Consider the following 23,007-nt stretch of genomic DNA (forward strand, 5'->3'; position numbering starts at 1 on the left):
ACTTAGTTCATTGATGTGTGTATGTTCCAAGTAGTGTCTTTATACACTCTGAAGTCTGAATCTCAATCATCAGAAGCTACACACCCTAGCACGCTCATCTCGTCCATCACTCAACTTGAATTATTTACTATATTATGATATCATTTCTCTGACTTTGGCCACAAATAAAAGCTTACATTCAATTTCTATTTTAAATTTGAGTATAGAAAAAGTCATACCATTAAGAGAGACATAAAGTGGTAAGCTTATGAGGAATCAAATGTTCACTACCTATCCTTCTAAAACTTCCGCGAGAATTTATGGAACCTCCGCATTATGCTAATCCGTTGAATCGAGTTTTAAGTTTTTAAAAGCAAATTAACCTCCCCTTCTCTAGGCTTTTCCTATCCTTTGGACGGTGCATCATCTTCTTTTTTTTTGTCTACTGCGTCATCTTATTTTTTGTGTCTACTACATCCTTTAAACGGTGCAACCGCTTTTTATTTTCTTTTTTTAGCTTGGTAAACCTATATAGTTCGGTTATAGGTAGAACCAAACAAAAAAACCAAAACCAAATTTTGTTGATTCTTGTTTTTGAAAAAAACTCTTGGTTCTTGATTCTTATGAGATGGACAACCCACGTATCAGTTCAAGTAAGCCATGAATGACAATAAGTTGGGATTAAAATAATATTATGGTATAGAAAGAAAAATAATCGGTTTGGAATTTTTTATATTTATGAAATCAATGACAACTTTTATATTTGGCCAAATTCATAAATGATATCGTATAGTAAACGCTTCAAGCTGATTGATGGATGAGATGAGCATATTTGGGTCTATAGCTTGCAATGACAGTGATTCATAGTGTACATAGATGCGTTGTTACAATACTTGGACCGTATATGCACGAATAAGCAAGTTATTGTATCAAATTAAACTTGTGAGAAGATTGTGGATCAATATGCACCCACCTATATTGTTGTTGTATTAAATTGGACAAATTATAAGGTGTTGGACTAACATGCACTCACTTAGATACTTGTCGTATGGTGAGTGTAATTTACTCTTTATCTATATTTAGTGTTCCATGCATGTGCCGTAAAATTCGATGTGGCGGGAAATCTTGAAAAGTTTTTGGGTTTTGAGGTGAACTAAACAAGTCCTCACTTACCAAAGAAATAAAATGTATTTAAGCTTGACAAAAAAGTATAAAAGTAGTAGCATTTATGATTTGAAGAAGTATCATTATATTAATTATAAAATATTTTTGCATAGGAAACCTATTTAGATATATAAATATTGAGAGTATTTTCTATAAACTTGATTAAACTTTAAAAAGTTTAACTGACCCTAAATCTAGAATTACAATCTTTGTAGAAGCGAGGAAGTACATTACATAAGATAAGTTTACTAACAATAGGTTCTTAGTGGAAAAAATCTCATGTAGGTAGAACCGACGTATGCCTACGAACTCTCTTCTCTCTATTTTAGGCCTAGTTTGGTAGCACTTCTTATGCTCCACTCTTGTGAGAATCGGCGGAGCACTGCCAAACACCATCGCTCTGTGTATCTACCCGAGAAGCGCTCCCACCTCTTTCTCTTTTGCACTATGGGCAAGAGCGAAAAAACCCACTCTCCATTATTGTGCTCCTCTTTGCCTTCCCACGCATCTCTTCACCTCGTTGCAACCTCCCCCGCCTTTGTCACACTCTTTTTCGTCAGGCAGCTCTTCTCTATCGCAGAGCTCATCAAGATTCAACTTGTCATTGTCGCTATCGTTGCAATCGAGGCAACCGTGACCAAGCCTATTGTTGTCCTCCTTTTTGCACCGTCTCCTTGCACCATCCTAGCTTGCCCCCTCTTCCTCTAGCATGTTAGGAGTGGGAGTTGTTGAGGGAGCTCCACCAAACAGGTCCAAAACTAGTGGGAAAGCTAGAGCAGGAACGGGTGGAAGTGGGTTGGAAGCTCTGCCAAAACGAAGCCTTAGGTGAAATAAGACAATAGCTTGTGTACCACTACAGTGCTCTGTTATGAGTTTCTGTTACTACCTAGGATCTAAAACAAAGTATACAAATGTCACATTCAAATATTGTTCCAATAAAGCATAACTGGTGGGGTCTTCAACTCTAAGTATGTATGACATCTAAAAAAGTGTCTTGTAGATGCCTGATGGAGTGATGGTAACAAACTACTCCCTCATTTTTCAAATAAATTGAATTCTATAATTGTCATCAAATCAAACTTTTATAGATTTGACCAAATTTACTGAAAACACCAATGTTTTATGACACAAAATCAATATGATTAAATATACTATAAATATATTTATATTGTACTTAGGACTACTCTAAAAGTTAAATAATTTGGGGACAAAGAAATATTGTGTTTGTGGATGCAGTGATTTATCTTGATTCGATCAAATACATTACGATAATAAAAAAAGAAGAAACATACACATCAATTTTGAATCTATTTGGATGCCACAAGATTCCTTCAATATAATTAATAAAAAAATCTAATAATATTTATTTGGTATTAGATGTTTTAACTCTCTAAAAAATTAAAATGACTTATACTGTATATAATTTGGAATGGAGGGGGGTAGGAGATAGTCCAAAAAGCCTAGCTTTTATCTTAGCTTCTATAATTCAATTACAACCAACTTCTGTAGTCCATAAGTTGAGAGAATTGTAGCTAGATCCAAAAACATCATCTCGTCTTTCTGTTTTTCTCCTAGTTGTGCTACAGCTAAAGAGTAAGGGTACTTTGGATATTTTACTTTCAAAAGCATCTCATTCAAGCTTTTACTATCTAGGGATCTAAACATCCATGAACCCAGATTTTATAAATAACTTTTTAATAATAATCTTCGAAGAAAAGACATACAATTCAAGTTATTCACTAATTTATCTTCTAAACGTGATAGTTATTACATCTTTTATATGAGAAAGTACTATTGTAGGCTAAATTAACTACCAAATTGAGGCCCCGTTTGGTTCCTGCTGCTAAACTTTAGTCTCTATCACATTGGATATTTTGATACATGCATGAAGTATTAAATATAAACTATTTACAAAACTTCAAATTTAGCTAGAGACTAATTTATGAGATGATTTTTAAGCCTAATTAGTCTATGATTAGACACTAATTGCTATAGTAACACATGTGCTAATGATGGATTAATTAGCCTTAATAAATTTGTCTCACGGTGTACTAACTATAATTTATTTTTCTGTTAGCATCTGAATACCCTATAGACCACCTCATATAATATATGATGTGACACCTATTAAACTTTTTGTTTAGATCCATTTTTTTTGGATTTTAACACTGTAGCACTTTCGTTTTTATTTGACAAACATTGTCCAATTATAGAGTAACTCGGCTTAAAAGATTCATCTCACGATTTACAGACAAACTGTGTAATTAGTTTATGTTTTTATCTATATTTAATGCTTTATGTATGTGTTACAAGATTCGATGTAACGGAAAATCGTGAAAAGTTTTTGGTTTTGGGTGAAAACAATGTAACCAAACTTTAGCCACCTGTCCTTGAGTACACGCTGAAATGCCAGTTTTGCCCCCTCCTCTGTTCACGATCTGTTCCGCTTCTCCGTGTTAAAAAGGCAAAGCCCTCCCTCCCTTCCCCTGCACGCCTCCAAAACCCCCTCGCCGCTGCGGCCAAGGGTTTCACCCGCCGCGGAAAGCATTGCAAGGTGCCGAGGTGTGTGTGCTCAATCTCTTCCCGATCCCCTCTTTCTCTTCGAGTCGTCTCCCGATCCGTAGCAAAGTCTGCTCTTTTGGTTTACCTTCTTCTGCAATCATGGTCCGTAAAATGTACATCGAGGGGAATTGGAAAGTTGGGACTTGATCGGTTTCTGTAGTGGCGATCTAGTGCCCGCCGGTTCTTTGAGTTTTCGGCAACGCAAGTTCGTAGCTTCCGTGGCAATAAGAGGGGAGGGGTTTGTTCTCCAGAGTAAAGTTCGTTTCTTATAAAGTTTTGATCTACCTGTTTGTTTGTAGGATGGGGGTTTTACCTATAACCACTATTTGCTCTTGATTCTTAACTCTGCACTTTTTGCTCATGGCACGGCGATTGATTTCACCTACAGGGATTTCTGAGTAGAGGAGTTGGAAGAGCCATGGGCAACTCTTGCTTCACTGGTGCCTGTAAGGATCCAATTGAGCTTCCTTTGCTTGTCGATTGAATTATTCTGCTAGAACGTTGATTAATACTTTTTTTTGAATGGTCAATTTTTCATCATAGTTCTTTTGGTTGATCTGTGTTTTAGATTCAGATCCCTCCTCATATGACGTGTTTTTGATGAAACTGAGATAATCCTTCTATCAGGAAACGAAATTAAGATAATCCCTTGAATATATAGTTGGGCAAAACTGGAACCCTCGCTCTCCAAAATTTTCTTCTTCTTTTTTTGTTTGATGCACGAAAAAAAAACATAACCAATACTTTAGGTCTTAATGCCACCGCTGCCACCTACCACTACTATGATTTTGCGTTACCAATGTTACAACGCGTAGAATACTATGAATAATGGCATGTGCGTGTGCTATTGCCTAGAAGATTTATTTTGGAAATATATGAAAATGCTTAACTTTCTAAGATATCTACTTATCTATGGATTGTGCAGAAAGAGTAGTGTGTGTATTATGTGGTAAGCTCTGCAAAAGCACATAGATCATTACTTTTGTTTAGCCAAGTAACCAATTATCACGGTATAAGCTGAGTCATCTATCACAAGTAACCTGCGTATATTTTGATCCAGACAGTTCGAAGTTGAATGCAATATTACTATACAGAACTATTCTTCTGTCTGTCATTTCCTTTCTTAAAGTTTCTATTTTGGAGTTTATTATTTTGAACTAGCATGCTCCCTAATCTCCTCATATCATGTAATCTCTACATTTTCCCTTTGCCTTTCTCAAACTTTTTGTGATTGTTCTTGTAATGATTTCAGCTCCTGCACTGCTGGGAAAGACCCATGATCCAGCTTTCAAATGGAAGTTCTATGGCTTCTCAGCTCTACTTGATAGGGGGGCTGTATCAGCCAATTCTGCCATTTTTCGCTGTTGTGGATATGGTTGGTATGTACCATACTCGAAATGAATACATGTTAAGAAGGCACCATGCACACACTCTCAAAATCTTGTCCAGTTTGTTTGAGAAGATAACATAGTTGTCTGCCAAAAATATTAATTAGACTGTCAGGTAGTCGCAAATGATGTTTTAGTAAATTTAAACATCATGGCTCCAAAATTTCAAACTCCCTTCACAGTCCTTAAGAAAAGCCTTTTGTTTTCTTCAGCATTGATTACTAATCTGTGTACATATCTGCTCATTAATTCATTTAACAGGTTCCTGCAAGTGAGCCCAATGCAGAAAAAAACTGGTCACAAGATTCCACATATTGCTCTTTCGCTCTCGGTGTACCAAAACAGCTTAAAGGCAGATGACATCTTGAGCGCTGTGTTCGAGTTGTCAATGTACAACCATTCAAAAGGGACATATCATGGATGCAAAGGTAGTTTTTGTCAAGCCCAAACATATTACAAATGGGAGTCCTTATTCATGCTCTATAAGCTTCGGCCATAGCTCCCTGAAACTGAAACTACTGAGCATCATATTATAATTTACCCTTGCAACTCAATTGGTATGGAATTTGATATATGGTCAAATACTTAGCACATTATCTTTTAGATTTTCTCACTATTTCGTTCACTTCATATAGTCTTCTTATTTGATCAATATTTCAGAGTAAATAGACATGCTGCTGTTACTATTTTGGTCATTCTGTAGTTGCAGTTCACAAAAACCTAGCCCTGCATAGCTGTTTATATACTTTTTAAATTAATTAAAATAATTAACTAGGAGTGGAAACAGATTGCATATGAGTACCTAATTTTCAATGCGTATTTCTAATATATTTCTAATACTGTTATATTTCCTTTATCTATGAGCAGCTAGCTACCACTTTGATATCAAGAACACGCGATCAGAGAAACAATGCTTGATTCCTCTTGAAGAACTACTGAAATCATCTGATTTTCTGGTTGATGATAGCTGTGTCTTTGGTGTGAGGATATTAAAGGCACATGTCTCTTCTCAGAATAAGCCTATTGTGATTCAAAAGAAGCCTAGCACAGTTCAGAACATCTTCCTCCAGAAAAAGGGGTTCATCAAAGGAACCTACACCTGGACCATGAACAACTTCCCTGACATTGTCCCAGTCCGTTCTCCTGCATTTGAAGCTGGTGGGCATAAATGGTATGCATCTATTTTTGTTCCAGTGTATTTGGTTCATATAATATGCATTTGACATTAACCATTCAGTGTGCAAGTAACCTTCCATTCAGGTGGTAGTAATAGTTATTCATGCTGGCTCATCAAAAAAAAAAGTTATTCATGCCACCAACATTATTTTATTACTTATTACTTACTCCTCCCTCTTCCAAACTATAAGTCATTCTCGCTTTTCTAGGTACATTAACTTTGCTATGGACCTCTATAAGCTATGTCTAGATACATAATAAAGGGTAAGCTATGTATCTAGAAAAGCCAGAATGACTTATAATTTAAAATGGAGGTAGTGCTAGTGAATGTTGTATACTATATAATCATGTGTGGTTTTCTTTTTGCAACAAAATCTCTCTTGCTCCTTTAGATATTTTCACTACTCCTTTATCCTGAAACATAATGGCACATATTTCAAGACTACTTTGTTATCGTTGACAAAAAAATTAGTCAAACATGTGCAAAGTGTGTACTACGAAAGTGGTTACACTGGATTCATATTTAGAAATCTATTGATCATAATTAATTTTATTAAAATCAAAGTGGATTCTTCGGTCCATCATATTTTACTTCTTACAATGCTCTCGTGCACCTCTCTTCTTTGTCCATGACCTAAACTTACGACATGTGCTCATACGAGTTAGAACAACACATGTCTAGCCACAGTATGGAGTCTGGTTCCAAGACATATTGGATTAGATGATGCAATAGTTGCAAAAATCTCTTAGTCGTAAGTCTTCTAGGTAACCCTGAAACAGGCTGAATGTTCCATTACAACTCACAGGTACTTTCTAATGATTAAGCTTTTGTTGCCGCAAATGATATACTATAAAAAAAATAGCAGCAAAAAAGTGATCTTTAATGGTTGTACCAAGTCAAACCACGCCTTGTATTTGGGATAGAGGGAGACTTTTGTATTCGAGTTAAATTGTAGTGTTATCTCCATGTATGGAGCCAAGCACTAGTACTAGTATGTTTTGAACAGCCATTTATATTCATTTCCAGTCTGTTAGATCTATTGTTTCTGGAAGCTTAATCTTGTTTAACTGTCACTTGGCTTGGGCACAAGTCTGCCAACAGCATCACCTTCCAAGGAGCCTAGCATCATACTTTCTTCTTTTCTTTTCTTACCTGTCAAGCATTAAGACAGATTGTGTTCATTCCTTCTCAGGTACATCAACATGTACCCACTTGGTGACCAATGCAGCACCAATTCACTTTCCCTCTACTTACACCTGCATGATCTGAACAAGATCCCTCTTGAGACTGGAATGGTGATTGAACTGACTCTCTCCATCTTGGACCAGAAGCATGACAGACACTACACAGTTACAGGTTCAGCTCTCCATAATATCTATCAACATTACTATTGACTAGTGGCTACTTTTGTTTGGATACAACCTTACTTTGCCGCAAATGCAGGTCGCTTTGTTTTTGGAGTTGCAGCAAAGAATGGCTGGGGATGGCCCAACTTCATTCCTCTCAAGACACTCATGGATCCATTTAGCTGCTATATTGTGGGAGCAAACTGTATGCTGAAGGCAGATGTCACCATCATCGGGTCATCCAATGACGGTTAGACACGGATAGACCTTTGATGGACTTGGGAAGGAACAATGGCTTTGGCGACTTAAACTATTTTCAGAGACACCTATATATATAATGCATATGTGATATGTGATACTAATGCTTAGGCATTGTCTTATTATATATGGTATCAGCACGTAAGCTGAGCTATAGAGGTTCAGGAACTCTAAAAGGATAATGTGCCTCGTGTGCATATTATTGGCATGGGGAGTAATACAGGGCTTGTGTTTACCAATTGTTAACTTCAGTTATAAATCGTAAAATAATTCTGCATATATGTTATTGCATTCAGCTTAATCAGACGATTCATGATTGTGAGCTGGTCTCACTGGATCAGTTTGTCTTGTATTCTGTATAGTCCCGTTGACTTGCCTTGTGAATGCGTGCCTGCAAATACTCAAAGGTCTCATCATTTATGGCCAAACTAAGTGCAAAATAGATGGTTCAGTTCCAGGAAAAAAAATTAACTACTCCCTCCGGTCCTATATATGTGGCGTACATAACAGGCGAGGCCAGATTACCGAAGGTTGAATAATTATTTCTCTAGACTGCTCTCAACTTACGAAGCTATGCATGCTGCATGCATTGGCTAGTATTTTCACTTTTAGCGGCGCGTGTGCTATTAGGACCCAACAGTTAATACTATGTGCATATTTCCATGAACATCTTGGTATCTGGAATCAGGCCTTGTACGCCAGATATATATCTGGAGGGAGTATGTTTTATATGCTTTAGCAGCTTAACCAAAATTGCTGCCATAACTGCATTAAAAACTCCATGAACCTTATGTATCAATTATTGGTATATCTTCAGTGTATCAGAAAAGAATAGAGTTCATTCTCAGGAGGAACCACCCATGTAGCTATATACTATTGACAAAGGGACAGAAGATTATGCTGGATCCTAGACCTGAGTTTCTAGTTGATGAACTGATCCATTCATTCTCATATTGGCGATGTGAGGCTGCAATAGCCCGACCGCTGTGTGAACTTCTGCTAGGTGCGCATGAATCAAAAAAAAAATCATGTACCCCTCAAGGTCTCGGCTATTTTATAAAGAACTAAACACCGTACCTCTCAGGGTCTCAGCTATTTATAAGGTGTGTACACTAGCCATTATTGGCCCCTCGGCCGAGCAACCAGGCACGTTTAGATTAGATTAGACTATAAAATCAGTTACATCTTCAACGAACTCAAATTCGATTAGAGATGCCATGTTCGTTGAACGGAGGCGTGAGGGTGTAGGACATCTTAATGATCTACATCTTACATCGATGAAGGGAGGCTCAAATAAAATGATGCCTAGATCAGATGGGTATTAGAGGGAGAGCTAAAAATAATCGCAGTTTTATAGTGGAATTATTATTCACGTCTTGTTCGTTTGGCTGATAAACCATGACAGAAAATACTATTGACTGATTTGTTGTGAGAGAAAAATACGGCTGAATGACTGGCAGTTTCAGTTGATACACTCAAGCGAACAGGCTGGAGTCTTGTGGTTGTGGGATCAAACTGCATTGTGAAGACATATATCACTTTTGTTGGGCCATCCACTTGTGAATAAACACGAGGCTATTTGTGTGAGAAATAAGGCCCTTATGTGTTTGGGAGTATCACCTAAGTGACAATTATGGCCCCATTATCAATACCTAGTCATGGCCTATGGTAACAGAGGTGAACTATTTATATCTTGTGTTTGCTACATGTTCGATTTATGTTATGAAGAGATCATGACGTCTAATAGAGAGATGAATTAGGCAACTTAAATCTAGGTCTCTAAAACCTACTTATCAAAATCTATGCAAGATACTATATAAATTTGCACTATGGTTTTGCCAAGTGTTACTATCTTCACGCTGCTTAAATCTAGATCTCTAAAACCTACTTATCAAATTTCAACCTCATAACCAGAGCCTGCCAGCCCTCACCTCTTTATATAGCGCAGTGTGACAGGGGCTCTCCAGCCATAGATGGGCTGGGCGTCCCTAATCAGGTCGCGAGTCAAGGCCCAACAAGGTCATTGGGCCATATTGGTAGGAGATCAAACCAAGTAACCAACACTACCTTCTCACACCAGCTGAGTATGTGTAGGAGATGAAGCCGGTGCTGCTTCCCAACGGAGAACTAAAGATTGAAGCGGGGCACATCTTCTACTATGCGACCCCAAACCATTATGATCGCGAGGTCATTGGTCGGTACCTGGTGGAGTCCCGTGGCGAACTGCTCATGATCGTCAAGCTTTCAGAAGCTGAATCTCCTGGCCAGACGGGATCATTCAAGGTGTTCCGCATGAGGCCGCTCAAGACTATTACCGAAAGAATGATTGTCGTCTCCTGTGTCTGGGAAGAGGTGCTTGAGATGGATAGGCGCATCTTCTTCACTGCACGGGCTTCCTCCAGAGCCTACGAGTTGGCAAACTTCCCATCGCTGCACTTGGAGGATGCCATCTACTTCCTGGACGATCTGCATGAGAGTCATCAGATTCAGGCGTTCCCATGTCATGACATGGGTAAATGGACGATGATGCCTCCCATCGTTAGCCATTGCTTCCCACCTGAGGTACAAGACTCTGACTATTCACCTCTTGCTTGGCTTCTGCCATGATGCGGCACCGTCCAGGCGTCCGACTGCTGAATGTTACTGATGAATCATATTGAGTTTGAGTGTTCCACTGATCAGACACTGGTTGATCGCTTTGAGATAATTCTTGCATTCCCTTCATCTTGGATTCCTTGTAAACTCAATGCAGAGATTTGTGCCGTTTGTGGACTTTTCATGTGAAGCAATTGAAATTTTAGTTTGATTTGCATCGCATTTGAACGGAAATTTGAACACTGATCTTGTATATTCCTTACAACTCTCTCTATTCATCTGGTTGTAGGCTGATGGCTACAAGTTTAGCATGTAGGTTATATGCTTGTCTTTACTGAAGTACCAAATAGGCAAAGGCTCTGAGATTGTAATCTGAATTACAGAGCCTGCAATACCTGACTGATGGAAGGCAGGGCTACTCGTTTCATGTTGGAAAAGCCATGTCAGTTACCTACCTTTTCTTTTGAAAATACTTCTGAACAAAATGATTACCACTTAATCTGATTTGGGCTCCTTCGTTTCAGCTGAATCTAGGCCAGGAATAATTCCTGTTCACTAAAGCTTATTTAAATTGTATAACGAATCCTGCCAGAATATTTCCAGGGAGTATGTTCCCCTTCAACCGAACGTTGCCTTAGTCTGTCAAAACTTGTTTCAATTACATTCATGGATGTAAGAGCTCATGCCCCTAAGGGCAGATTTAACTTTACCTGGATGGATGTGGATTGCAGACTTGCAGAGCACTGCTTATGAGGTAGTCATGTAGTTCCTGATTGCATTCAGATTGATGGCCCGTTCTCACTGAATGCAGATACGTTCCGAGCTTGTGGATCGGTCGCAATCGCATCTTTAATTTGTCACACCCATATTTTAAGAACAAAATAGGATGCACAAAAGACTCATGTGTGCCCTAGAAACAGTCGCACACATAAGTAGACAAATCTCAAATGTACCATTGCAGTGTTTATTACATAGCGGAACATAATAAATCACATAGTCTTATACAAAAATGATAGCATAAAGTAAACAACGCTCTCGACGGAAGCTCCACACAGGGACACTGTTGACTGGTTGACTCCAAACCTAGTACTCATAACGGTAATCCTCATTCCAGTCATCTTCATTATCATAACCTGGGGTGTTGGAAAATTGCAAGAGTGAGCATATATCGTACTCAACAAGTATAACCAGGGGTTCATGAGGCTCAAATAGCTGACACTGGTTTGACTGTATTTAGCTTTTAATGGTGGATAGCATGTTCATAATTAAATAGCAATTGTCAAGGTAGCATAAATAATCCATTAATCACATGATCAAGTGTAAGCATAATTAATCTCATAGCATAAACGATAATCAAATGAATATAACAACTTAACAAGCTCATCGTCGGCGCAGCAAGAACCCCCAAGGCCGCTCATAACCATGAGCACGGCCAGTATACCAGTTTTACACTCTGCAGAGGTTGTACATCTTTACCCATGAGTCATGATTTACCCTTTCGCCCGAGGTAGCTAATCTCTTAACCCCCTTCCTAGAGAGGTCGGCAGAGATCACTATGAAGCCTTTCAAAAGTTCGTCTAACAAGTTAGGGCCGCAAGGTTTCCTTTGCGCGTAGATATAGAGCCCCCCTTCCGATGGCACAATGACTCGAGCCTATACTCATACAGACAGAGGCCACACTATACCCATACAGACAGAGGCCACACTATACCCAAAACGGTTCAGCCCCTCCGCCCTTTCGGGTAACCTCTAACAAGCTAGAAAAGTGCTTCATACTGAGCTAAAGCCAGAGCCATTATAGCCCTCATGGTTGCACTGTTGTCCTGGTGATCACTTACAGACAAGATCTCATACAGTTATTTGTCATTCTTTTATGTTCATTGCATAGCTATTAATCATCTTGCAAGATCATGGATTATATCAAGCACTAGCACATCTACACCAAATGCATATCAAGTAGGTAACAAGGAATCCAGGTAACAATCATCTATGATTTTGCTAAGGTCGACAAGGTGATAGCATGCATATGATATATATGTGTAGTTATAAGTGAATAGGTAACAAGGATGATCCCAAGTTATACTTGCCTTGGTCAAAGCTCTCCTGAGCCTGCTGGTCCTCAAAAGCTTGGTCTTGGTCACCAACGTACGGCTAACCGTCTAATCCCAATCATCAATCAACAACACGCAATCCAATATAGACAATCATACACGAAGCAAACAAGCTATGATTAGAACATTACACCAACAGTGGTAAAACAAATATAAAAGTTTATGAAAACATTCTACGCAGCGCTACGATCACACAAACGTAAAGTTCACGAAAATCGAAATTAAAACATGAAAGATATGAATTTTTCAAGATTTCCTATAGAGAAATAATTAATTAAATAGTACCAGAAAATTAGAAAGTTTCAAAACAGAGAATAAAAAGTTCTAACATGTAGAGCTCGTAAATACGAATCTAACGAAACTTGGATGGACAAAAACGGAGTTAAAATGAATATTTTATGAATAAAACAAATTCGATGGCAATTCTGTAATTATCTGAAAGCGTATTTTAGTTTAACCGCCAGAGAATACGTTTTCTGACTTTGGAAAGCGCAAACCTGCTCGGGGCGCCAAGGACGGCGGGTCCTATTCTAAAGAAGTGTGAGGGCTCTTTAACAAAAATGCCCCCGATTTGGGCCCTTGATCTGAGAATGGACGGCTTTGGGCGCGTTTGGGTGCCAGGCGGCGGCGGGCCGGCCGCCAGGAAGACTTCCGGCGCGGCGGCGCCATTGCTGCCGCCTCGAAGCTCGCCGGAGCTTGCTGTCCGGGCGTTTCCGAGCACCAAAGTTTGAAAGAAAAACATCGGGAGAACGAGAGGCTTACCACGGACTCGTCTAGGAGATTGTTTTGGCCCGAGGGAAAGCAGGGAGCGCGCGTCGCGATGGAGAAAAAGCTCGGCTCCGGGGAGATTCCGAAACACGCAGTTGAAGGCGGCTAGGGCTCGGTTTCGCGACTTAGGTGCAAAAACACGACGCAGGGCATCACAGGATGCTTTATAGGGCCTCGGGGATAGCAAATCCCGTCTAAGACGGGATCGGGTCGGATCTCTTTCTCGACGCAGCCGGTGTCCTGCTCAGTTACGCAAGGAAGGAGAAGAGAGCACTGATCCGCGGGCCCCACGCGTCAGGGAGAGAAGAACGAGCCCATCCGTCAGCCAGAGGAGGGAGGGGAGAAGGGGACGCGCCACGGCCTGGGCTGGCTGTGCGCGCTGGCTGGTCTGCTGGGCTGAGAGAAAAGCGGGCCGCGGGAGGGAAGGTGGGCCGAGAGGGGTTGGCTGCGGGGTTCTTTCCCCTTTCTTCTCTTTTTTTCTATTTTATTTTTCAAAGCTCTTTTCAAATAGAATTTTGAACACAATTAACTTCAATCCAAAATCTCACAGCACAAATAAAAATATGCCCCAGCATGAATGCAAATTCATGTTTCTAAACTTATGATGAATTTTTAATTTGCACAAAATTATTTATTTGCTAGATTCAAATGCTCACAAAAATACTTAAATAAATCAATTTAATTCCTATAACTTGGAAACCAGATTTTGGGTGTCACATAATTTGTCTCAGATAAGCAAAATGTATGAAAAATGTGCTAGTATGATAGCGTCCTTGGAATTTCCTTATATACATACAAGGTTTTAAATAGCGGGCTAAGGTGTTTAGCGGTTTATGTATAAAACAACTAATAGCGGAGCTAAATCGGGCTATAGCGGGATATAGCGGTTAAATTGTACATGAACACAAATAGCGCAATCAGCAATAGCGGGAGATTTAAAACTATGCATACATAGAGTGGTGGCAGTCTACAAGAATATTTATTATGTATATATCTAGAGGGCATGCTTGTAGGCGACGTGGAAAATCACAAACACAACATAAAACATTAACGTTTCTTTATATTTGAAGGTTTAAAGAAGCCACCACCGTTCGCCGAGAAGACCAAGAAATTTTCACGTTAATCAAAAAAAAAGAGACGGATATATACGGTCGGATTTTATGAAGATCTAGCATTTACATTCACCTAGGGTCTAGGACACGGATACCGTTATAAGATTACCAAATTCGAAAAGAAAAAAAACATCTATTTGAGTTCCAATCAGATTTCATCGACATAGAAAATTTCAGAATTAAAAAAAATAACCTATTTGAATTCCGATCGGACATTATGGATACCGAAAAATAAAAGAAAAACCTTTGCCGGTATAAATTTACTTGACGTTCAATCAAAAAATAATACGGATCGAGATATCAGACTAAAGGAGGAAAATATTCTTTTCTTAAAAGCTTGGCTAACCAAAACTTATGCAAACTTAAACCAATATAGTCTAGTAAGAGTTCACCCCTCAATCTAAGTTCACAAGCACCATAAAAGATCTAAAAAAACAATAAAGGTGTCGTGCTAGCTAGTGCTCACCTAACCAATTCTAGCTTTCAAGGTCACACAAACTTATGCGGTTAGTACTTTAACCAAAGGGAGGAGCACGCACACAAACTAATGATACAAATCGTCCAAAGCCTAAGCTCACTAGCAGTGCTCAATAACAAGGCGACTAATATCAAATTAGAGAGCGTAAATGACTTAGCTACAAACTAAGCAACACGACTAACAAGGTTACACAAATCAAATTAGTCACGCAACGACAACTACTTCTAGCTACACAAGCAAGAAGGTAGCTAGCAAGCTACATAAGCCAACTAATTACAAGCACAACTATACAAGCACAAGTATATGAAAGTAAATACAAACTTGTGTTGAGGATTTGCAAAATCAACAAGAAGAACAATGTTGACGCGATGATTTTTCTCTCAAGGTTCATTTGGTTGCCACCAAGCTAGTCCTCCCGTTGTGTCGACCAACACTTCGTGGTTTAACGGCTAATTGGTATTCCCATAAATCGAGCCCTCACGTAGGGCACCACAAGAACCTACCGTAAGTGTGGTAGCTCAATGACACACTATACTAGTGTTGCTCTTTGCGGCTCCCGTAAGGTAAGCATGGTACCCCTCACAAATTCTTCTTCGGAGCACCGCACAATCTTCTTACGTGCTTCACAACGGAGAACTCGTCACCAAGCCATTTAGGAGATGACAACCTCCAAGAGTAACAAACATCACTGGCTTGCAACTCAAACACCTTGTGTCACTTGATGCAATCTCTCAATGCAATGCACTAGGAATCACTCACTCATATAATCAGATGATCACTATCAAGCATATACGAGTTAGAGGGGATTCAAACACCACTACATAAGCCACCAAGACCCTAGTGTGCTCAGCCTGCTAGTCAATGCCGACCACCATTTCTATTTAAACCCCCATGGCTCAAAAGAGTCATTGCTCCTTCACTGGGCAAAACACACGTCGACGGTCGACCGGACGCGTAGGTATGACTGCGTTCAATGTTGCATGTTAGATCTCAACAGTCAAGTTCACATTGTATGTACTTCACAAAATGACCAAACACAGACAAGCAGCACCCAGTCGCTACTCAGAGAGCTCCAAAAACGTGAACTCCACGCCAAGATGCGTCCACTAGACTAGGACCGGACGCAGCCTAGCGTCCGGTGGTCTCTCTACTCACACGTGAAAGCCCAAGTTTGGTTTTGGATAATTGATGAAACCCTAGTACTAACCTCTATACTAAGTGTGTGTAGACTTAATAAGGTTGGTACATGCCAAGTGATGAAGTAAAAGATGATCATGGTGATGACCACAGGATGATCAAGTGCTCAACTTGGAAAAGAAGAAAGAGAAAAACAAAACCCTATGGAGATCAAGGCAAAGGTATTGCGTAGGGTTTTGGTTTTGGTGATCAAGACACCATAGAGGGTGTGATCACATTTAGGATAGATAGCCGTACTATAAAGAGGGGAATTCTTTGACTAAGCGGTTATCAAGTGCCACTAGGTGTCATTGTTTATGTGCATGCATTTAGAACCTAGTGAGCTAACTTAAGTCTTTCGAAGAAAATGATTGTGAAAATACTAACACACGTGCACATGTTGGTTTACACATTGTGGTGTTGGCACACTTTGAGAAGGAGGTGGAGTTTGAAGGGTAGAGAGGGTTTGGGTTCCTCTCTCCCTAAATGTGGGAAGAGAATAGAGAGACCACCGGAATGCATATTTTCTATTGCACCGATGGGAAGTTTTCGACGCTTTTGAGAAAATAAAATGCATATTTTCTGTTGCACCGGTGGGAAGTTTAGAGAAGTTACGTGAGTGTTTCTCACTAAGAAACACTCACCGGACGCTGACTGCGAAGGCACCCGATGCTAGGCCTGCGCGTTCGGTGTACTGTCAGTGCCTGGCCCTGTTAGGGTTAGGCACCGGATGCGGGTTAAACCCTGTTGGCGTGTGCGATGTTGCCTGACTTCTTTGGGTGTTTCTGACTGAGAGCATCGGACACTAAGGGTGCGTCCAGTGGTGCGCGTCTGGTGTCCTTGCACGTTTGCAGTGTTCTCTAGGTAAGGGACCGGACGCTCAGGAGCGCGTCCGATGGTGTGGGTCCGGTGACCCCGTGCATTTGCAGACCTCTCTGTGCACGTGACCGGTGTGCACTGGATGCGGTAAGGGACCGGACGCTCAGGAGCGCGTCTGGTGGTGTGGGTCCGGTGACCCCGTGCATTTGCAGACCTCTCTGTGCATGTGACCGGTGTCTAACTTGAGCGCGTCCGGTGGTTCAGTTTTGACCGTTAGAGATCAACACGCCTGGTTCAAAGGTTGACACGTGGCCTCTTCTGGTGCACTGGACATAGGGGTTGTGCATTCGGTGGTCACTGGTTGTGCGCCCGGTGGCCCCGTGTGTTTGTCCAGTGAAGGAGCCAACGACTCTATTTGTTTGAGAGGCTTATAAATACATGTTGGCTGGCTTGGGGTTCACTCTCTCAGCATTCTAGCATACTTGACATCCTTGTGAGCCTAAGCAAACAACTTTCACTCATCTTCTTCATAGATTAAACATCTTTGTGAGATTGAGTGTGATTCTAAGTGCATTTGCTTGAGTGATTGCATCTAGTGGCACTTGGGGATCGATTTGGCTGCGGTTTTTTTGTTACTCTTGGTGGTTGCCGCCACCTAGACGGCTTGGAGCAGTGGAGGAGCATTGACACGAGTTGGTGATTGTTCGTGGCCATCTCCCGGTGATTGTGAGGGGTTTGTGCTACCCCGGCGGAGAGCCAAAGGCAACTCTAGTGGATTGCACGTGTCAATGAGCTACCTCACTTGTGGGTAGGTTCTTGCGGTGTCCTAGTGAGGACGAGGTTTGTGCTACATCTCTTAGCCACCGAACCACCAAGTGTTGGTCGACACAACGGGGACATAGCATGCCGGCAAGCACGTGAACCTCAGGAGAAAAATTGGTGTCTCATTGTGTTTGATTGGCATTCTCCCGGTGCTTGATTGTTCATATATTGGTGTTTGGTTCATCCCCTACACGACGGTATAAATATCTCATCCTCTCCATTTACTTACCGCAAAGTAGTGTAACTAGTTTAGTTGCTAGTCTTGCCTTGTATAGCATAGTTCACTAGTGTAGCTTGTAGTGACATAGCACTTGTGTGCCTAGTGATTTTAGCAACTAGAATTGTTGGTTAGGTGGCTTACAAACACCCCATTAGAGCTAGAGCAAAAAACTTCGTTTTGTTATTTACTAACATTTTGCTCTAGTGAGTTTGTAGAATTTTTAAATAGGCTATTCACCCCCCTCTAGCCAATTAGGACCTTTCAACACGCGAAGCCAAGTCACTATGACCAGATGCTGAAAAGAGTTCACTCGGCGTCCAATCGCTTGTGTTTGTTCAACTCCAAAAGGTGAGTGGACACGCCAGTTAGGCCACGCTAGCATTTGGTGCTCAAATCTAGCGAAACAGAGAGCGAGTGTTGCACCAACAACACTGACCAGACGCTGCCCTAGCATGTGGTGCGCCCGACGCCAGCAGCTGGTGTCTAAAAGAAAAAAACTTTCACGACTTCGCCGAATCCTGCTGAAGTGTATACCACTATATGCATATGTGTTAGTATTTCGATAAACAATTTCCCAAAGGAGTTAGCCTCTTAACTTGTCATACCACTCAATCCTAACACGTATCCATAGTTAGATCGCTCAAGTGGCCCTATATGATCGATATGCAAACAAGAGTGCCCTCTTGATAGTACGACTATCTATTCTAAATTCGGTCATCAACTTCTCTACACACCTATGACCGGTAAAAAAAATATCCTAGGTTATACCTTTGCCTTGCACATTCTATTCCAACTTCTCTGATGGTAATGCAACACATGCACCAACCAAATCACCAAATAATATGATCTACTTCATATCATCGCATGACCGTATTGGTTCATCGATCTTGACCCCACATGCTCTTCACCGTTGCGTTGGTCTATCGGCGCCAAGTCTTGCTCAATTTTCACCGTCACACGGGCGCGGTCCCTCACTTCAAAGCCTTCAACTTGCCCTTCACTTGCAACCGGTCTATCGAGCCAAGTCTTGTCTTGATCTTCTCCACCTTGGTCATATAATTCCATGACATGTTTCATATTCAATGAGCTCCTCCATCGCATATTTACTTGTGGACTAATCTCTTGTTTATCTCACATAAACACATATTAATCCACCTAGGTTGTCATACAATTACCAAAACCAAACAAGAACCTTTCATACTCCCACCATTGCAAATTATAAGTCACTTCAACAATCTTGGAGAGTTAAAGTTTTTCAAGTTTGATCAAATTATATAATATAATATAGTAACATTTATGATACCAACTAAGTATAGCTAGATTCTTTATTAGTTATATTTTTTATAGTATATGCCTATTCAATGTCATAAATCTTTGTATCTCTCTATAATTTTGGCTAAACTTAAGATACTTTGACTCTCCAAGATCCTTGCAATGGCTTATAATATGGAACAGAGGGGGTAAAAATTAGGTGAACTTACAAAACCACCCTATTACATCATTTAGGTTATGATATTGATCCTATAAGATGTTTTGTTGCAAAAGCTCACCTTTGTTGACAAAACCACCTCACCACGTATCAAAAAAAAGTCCCTCCCTCTTGAGTTTTGCCCTAGGGAACCCCCCTCCCCTACGCGTGCTCTTCCAGCACCGCTAATCTTCCCCCCTTGCCCCTCCAGCATCTCACTGTAGATCGGAGCGAGTGAGGATCCATTGTATTAATAAGTATTTTTTTCATATGATCAAGTCCTTTAGGGTTAGGGTCTCTTCGTGCCAAGTTTCTTGGCAGTGAAGATTTATCATCTGCTCTTCCTTCCCGATGATGGTGAGGGGGTAGGATTATTTTGGTCAGCGGCTCTAATGAATATGGGGATGACAATTGCAGCGCCAACAAATTCCTCAGCATGACGACATTGAGATATAGGTTTCCGAACACGACATCAAGACGAAAATGATATTGCCACCATAGAATTAATAATTTTCTTTAGTCTCTTCTCTATTTTGTTGTGGTTAAATCTGACGACAATGAAAGACTAGTGAGAATAAGTCTGCCCCCTCAAGGCAGTTACTGGTACATTGAGTTCGAAAGATTTAGATTAGTCTTCCTTATTCTTCGGTGTAGGAAGAAGAAAGAAGACACAAGAAAGAAAAAGCTTCTCAAATGCATGTAGGAATATTGGTTGTTGTTTGTTGGACATCTATTCTCGGGCCTTTTTCTGAGTGTTTGTCTGTACGGTCATCCATACGATTCTGATACAAGTTTGAGACTGAGATTTGGAGCTACACAAAGTGTGGGTGCAATGTAGATGAAGATTAGTTTCTAGATATACATATTGTATTTTAGAATGATTATAACATGATATATGCAGCTATAATCTAATATAAATCTTCTTTTTTCAATACAACTTTCATAAAAGTTATCTTGAAAAAAATTCTACAAACGTTTTTGCAAGACTTTACTATATATATTTGGAAAATGAAGATGGGAGAATAATTACTATGTTATTGTGGACTATGATGAAGATGGAAGAAGTTGTGTCGCTCAAGGCTGTCCCTAAATAAGAGGGCATGCACCAGCGTGGGAGGCGCAATTCCACGCCTCTCATTGTCAGCAAGTAGAATTTTCTTTAACACCCTCTTCTGCTTGACATGGTATAGCCCCACCCAACATGTCCTGCTGTCTCCTAGAAGAATCACATCCTGCCCTGCTGCTCCTTCCACGTCGGCGTTCACCGCCCAACATGCATGCTGCAACGGTGCCGGCAAATAAACCTGGAGACGACGTGTCCAGCTATTGTCATCATTATAGTCCTCCAGCACCGAAAGGTGCATCGAACCATCGAGAAAATCCGCCATGGCCAGCATCCCGTCCATCTCCAGCAGGAAGAACTCGGCGACGCCGTCCCTCCTCCTCAGCGGCGGGCGGGAGATCCGCCGGAACGTCTCCGACATGGTGTCAAACGCCAAGATCTTGTACTTGTCGTCGTCTTCGGCCGCCATGAGGTTCTCTGTCGAGAAGATGACCCGGGGATGGCGCAGCCAGTGAAGCTTCCCGCGATGGTTGAGGGAGCAGATTGGCTGGTCAACCAACAACCCCACGACCGGCAACGCTTGTCCCAGCCGCCGGGCTTGGGCGGCTTCGAGCGAGTAAACGTAGTGCGATCCCTGGTGGTCGCTCGTGAGGCACAGCAGGCGGTGCTCGCGGGTTGGCCCGTGGACGTAGAAGCCGCAGGGCAGCGTGAAGGTGCCGGCGGGACGAGGCAGCACTGTCGTCCACTGCCGGGTTACCGGGTTGCAGACGTAGTAGGTGCCGCCGCCGCGACCTCGCTGGAACAGCAGGAGCCCGTCGCAGGAAGCGATCAGGTTGTAGCCTCGCCAGCTAGATTCCTCGGGGTACTCAACGTCGAGGCACCGGCGCTGAGGCTCGTCGAGGGCGGCCGCCGGGATGCTTTCGAGCGCGCCGCTCGGACCGTGGCGCTGGAAGATGAGCTCCAGCGGGCGGCGGCGGGCGTGGGCCGCGGCGAAGGCTGGGCTGCTGGCGATGCGGCGCCACGCCCTGCAGACGGCACGGGAGCGGAGAACGGCGGCGGACGGGAGGCGGAGCAGGATCTCGCTGACCACGTCGTCGTTCATCAGATCTTGCCGCGCTGCTTCTTCCGGCTGAAACGCCATGATTGCCGTATATATATATATATATATATATATATATACGTACCAGGAGCTAGCACACGACGCAAATCCGGACTCCCCTCCTCTTTCATCATATATTCTTAGGCCTCGTTCACCCCGAAAACAAAAAGTTTTCAAAATTCTTCGTCACATCGAATCTTTCGGCACATGCATGAAGCATTAAATATAGACAAAAATAAAAACTAATTGCACAGTTTACCTGTAAATCGCGAGAAGAATCTTTTGATCCGAGTTAGTCTATAATTGGACAATATTTGCCATAAATAAACGAAAGTGCTACAATAGCGAAATACAAAATCTTTTCGCGTCTAAACAAGACCTTAGGCCGTGTGTTTAGTTCTCAAAGCTAAAAATTTCACGACACTATAATACTTTTATTTATTTATGGTAATTATTGTCTAATCATGGACTAACTAGGCTTAAAAGATTCGTCTTGTAAATTTCGACTAAACTGTATAATTAGTTTTTATTTTTGTCTATATTTAATACTTCATGCATGCGTCTAAATATTCGATATGATGAAGAATTTTGAAAAAAATTGGATTTTAGAGTGGAAGTAAATAAGGCCTTAAGGCCTTAATTAGTATCTCGTCCAAGCATGTTGTACCTGCGTATCCTTATCGTGCGTTAAACGATCCTAGAATTCATAGGCACGCGCGTGTCTACTAACCGCCCCGCGTTAAACATTGCTTGTTCTTGTTGCGGCCATGTAGTCTCAGTGCCACACCGATGATCCTTTGTCAGCACAACTTCAAGTTGCAATCTTTTTCCAAGGAACAATGCAAAGAGTTGCATTTCTTCAAGGGGTTCCTTCCTCTCTCTTTTTTTTAGCAAGTTCCAGGGGTTTTTTTGGCAAATGGAGGACCAGGCTTCGACTGCACCGCACCAGCTCGCATCTCAGATCGATCTCCAAATGGCAATGGGGACTCGAAGCCCGATTCCCCGCGGGACTTCCTCCATTGTGGATCGGGGATGGGAGAGAGTTGCTCCCCACACAAAGACTAATGGAGAAAATTCCCTCCCCATCGGGTCTAGCGGGTTCGGAGATGTTCAACCTGTCCTCTTACCTGAAACACGCATACCCGCCCCGTTAATAGAAATATATGTGCAGAATGTGGATGTGGAGGCCCAAGATGCTAGGTCCATCTAGCCCAACTAACAACGAGTATATATTGAGAGCTTGCAACCAGATAACCCTAATCCCATTACCCTAGTCCCAGACCAGACTCCAGTCCAGTCCCCAGCCGACAGCCGCCTCAACCTCAAGGGCCCAGCGCTCGACGTCCCCAGACGGCCAGACCCTAGATCCAGATTGAGTAGCTCAGCAGTCAGCACGGCAGCA

The 23,007-nt window shown here is 41.5% G+C and overlaps 2 protein-coding genes across 2 annotated transcripts; one reads left to right on the forward strand and one right to left on the reverse strand.

The window, feature by feature from the left end:
* Positions 3,623 to 8,178, forward strand: LOC8070477. The gene is made up of 7 exons (XM_002464435.2): positions 3,623 to 3,705; positions 4,094 to 4,151; positions 4,958 to 5,084; positions 5,355 to 5,521; positions 5,961 to 6,264; positions 7,463 to 7,626; positions 7,714 to 8,178. Exons 2-7 carry the CDS (start codon positions 4,124 to 4,126, stop codon positions 7,869 to 7,871), a joined length of 948 nt encoding a protein of 315 aa, XP_002464480.1. The 5' UTR covers positions 3,623 to 3,705; positions 4,094 to 4,123; the 3' UTR covers positions 7,872 to 8,178.
* Positions 20,478 to 21,647, reverse strand: LOC8070479 (F-box protein At5g65850). The gene has a single exon (XM_002467030.2). It carries the CDS (start codon positions 21,645 to 21,647, stop codon positions 20,478 to 20,480), a length of 1,170 nt encoding a protein of 389 aa, XP_002467075.2.

This window comes from Sorghum bicolor, chromosome 1 (assembly GCF_000003195.3).
Source record: "Sorghum bicolor cultivar BTx623 chromosome 1, Sorghum_bicolor_NCBIv3, whole genome shotgun sequence".
Taxonomy (NCBI): Eukaryota; Viridiplantae; Streptophyta; class Magnoliopsida; order Poales; family Poaceae; genus Sorghum; species Sorghum bicolor.

Excerpts from the sequence above, each read along its gene's own strand:
- LOC8070477 (XM_002464435.2), top strand. The coding sequence starts at position 4,124 with ATGGGCAACTCTTGCTTCACTGGTGCCT. Across the intron at positions 4,152-4,957 it reads CTCTTGCTTCACTGGTGCCT|CTCCTGCACTGCTGGGAAAG; the intron begins GTAAGGATCCAA and ends TAATGATTTCAG. Across the intron at positions 6,265-7,462 it reads GAAGCTGGTGGGCATAAATG|GTACATCAACATGTACCCAC; the intron begins GTATGCATCTAT and ends ATTCCTTCTCAG.
- LOC8070479 (XM_002467030.2), bottom strand. The coding sequence starts at position 21,647 with ATGGCGTTTCAGCCGGAAGAAGCAGCGCGGCAAGATCTGATGAACGAC.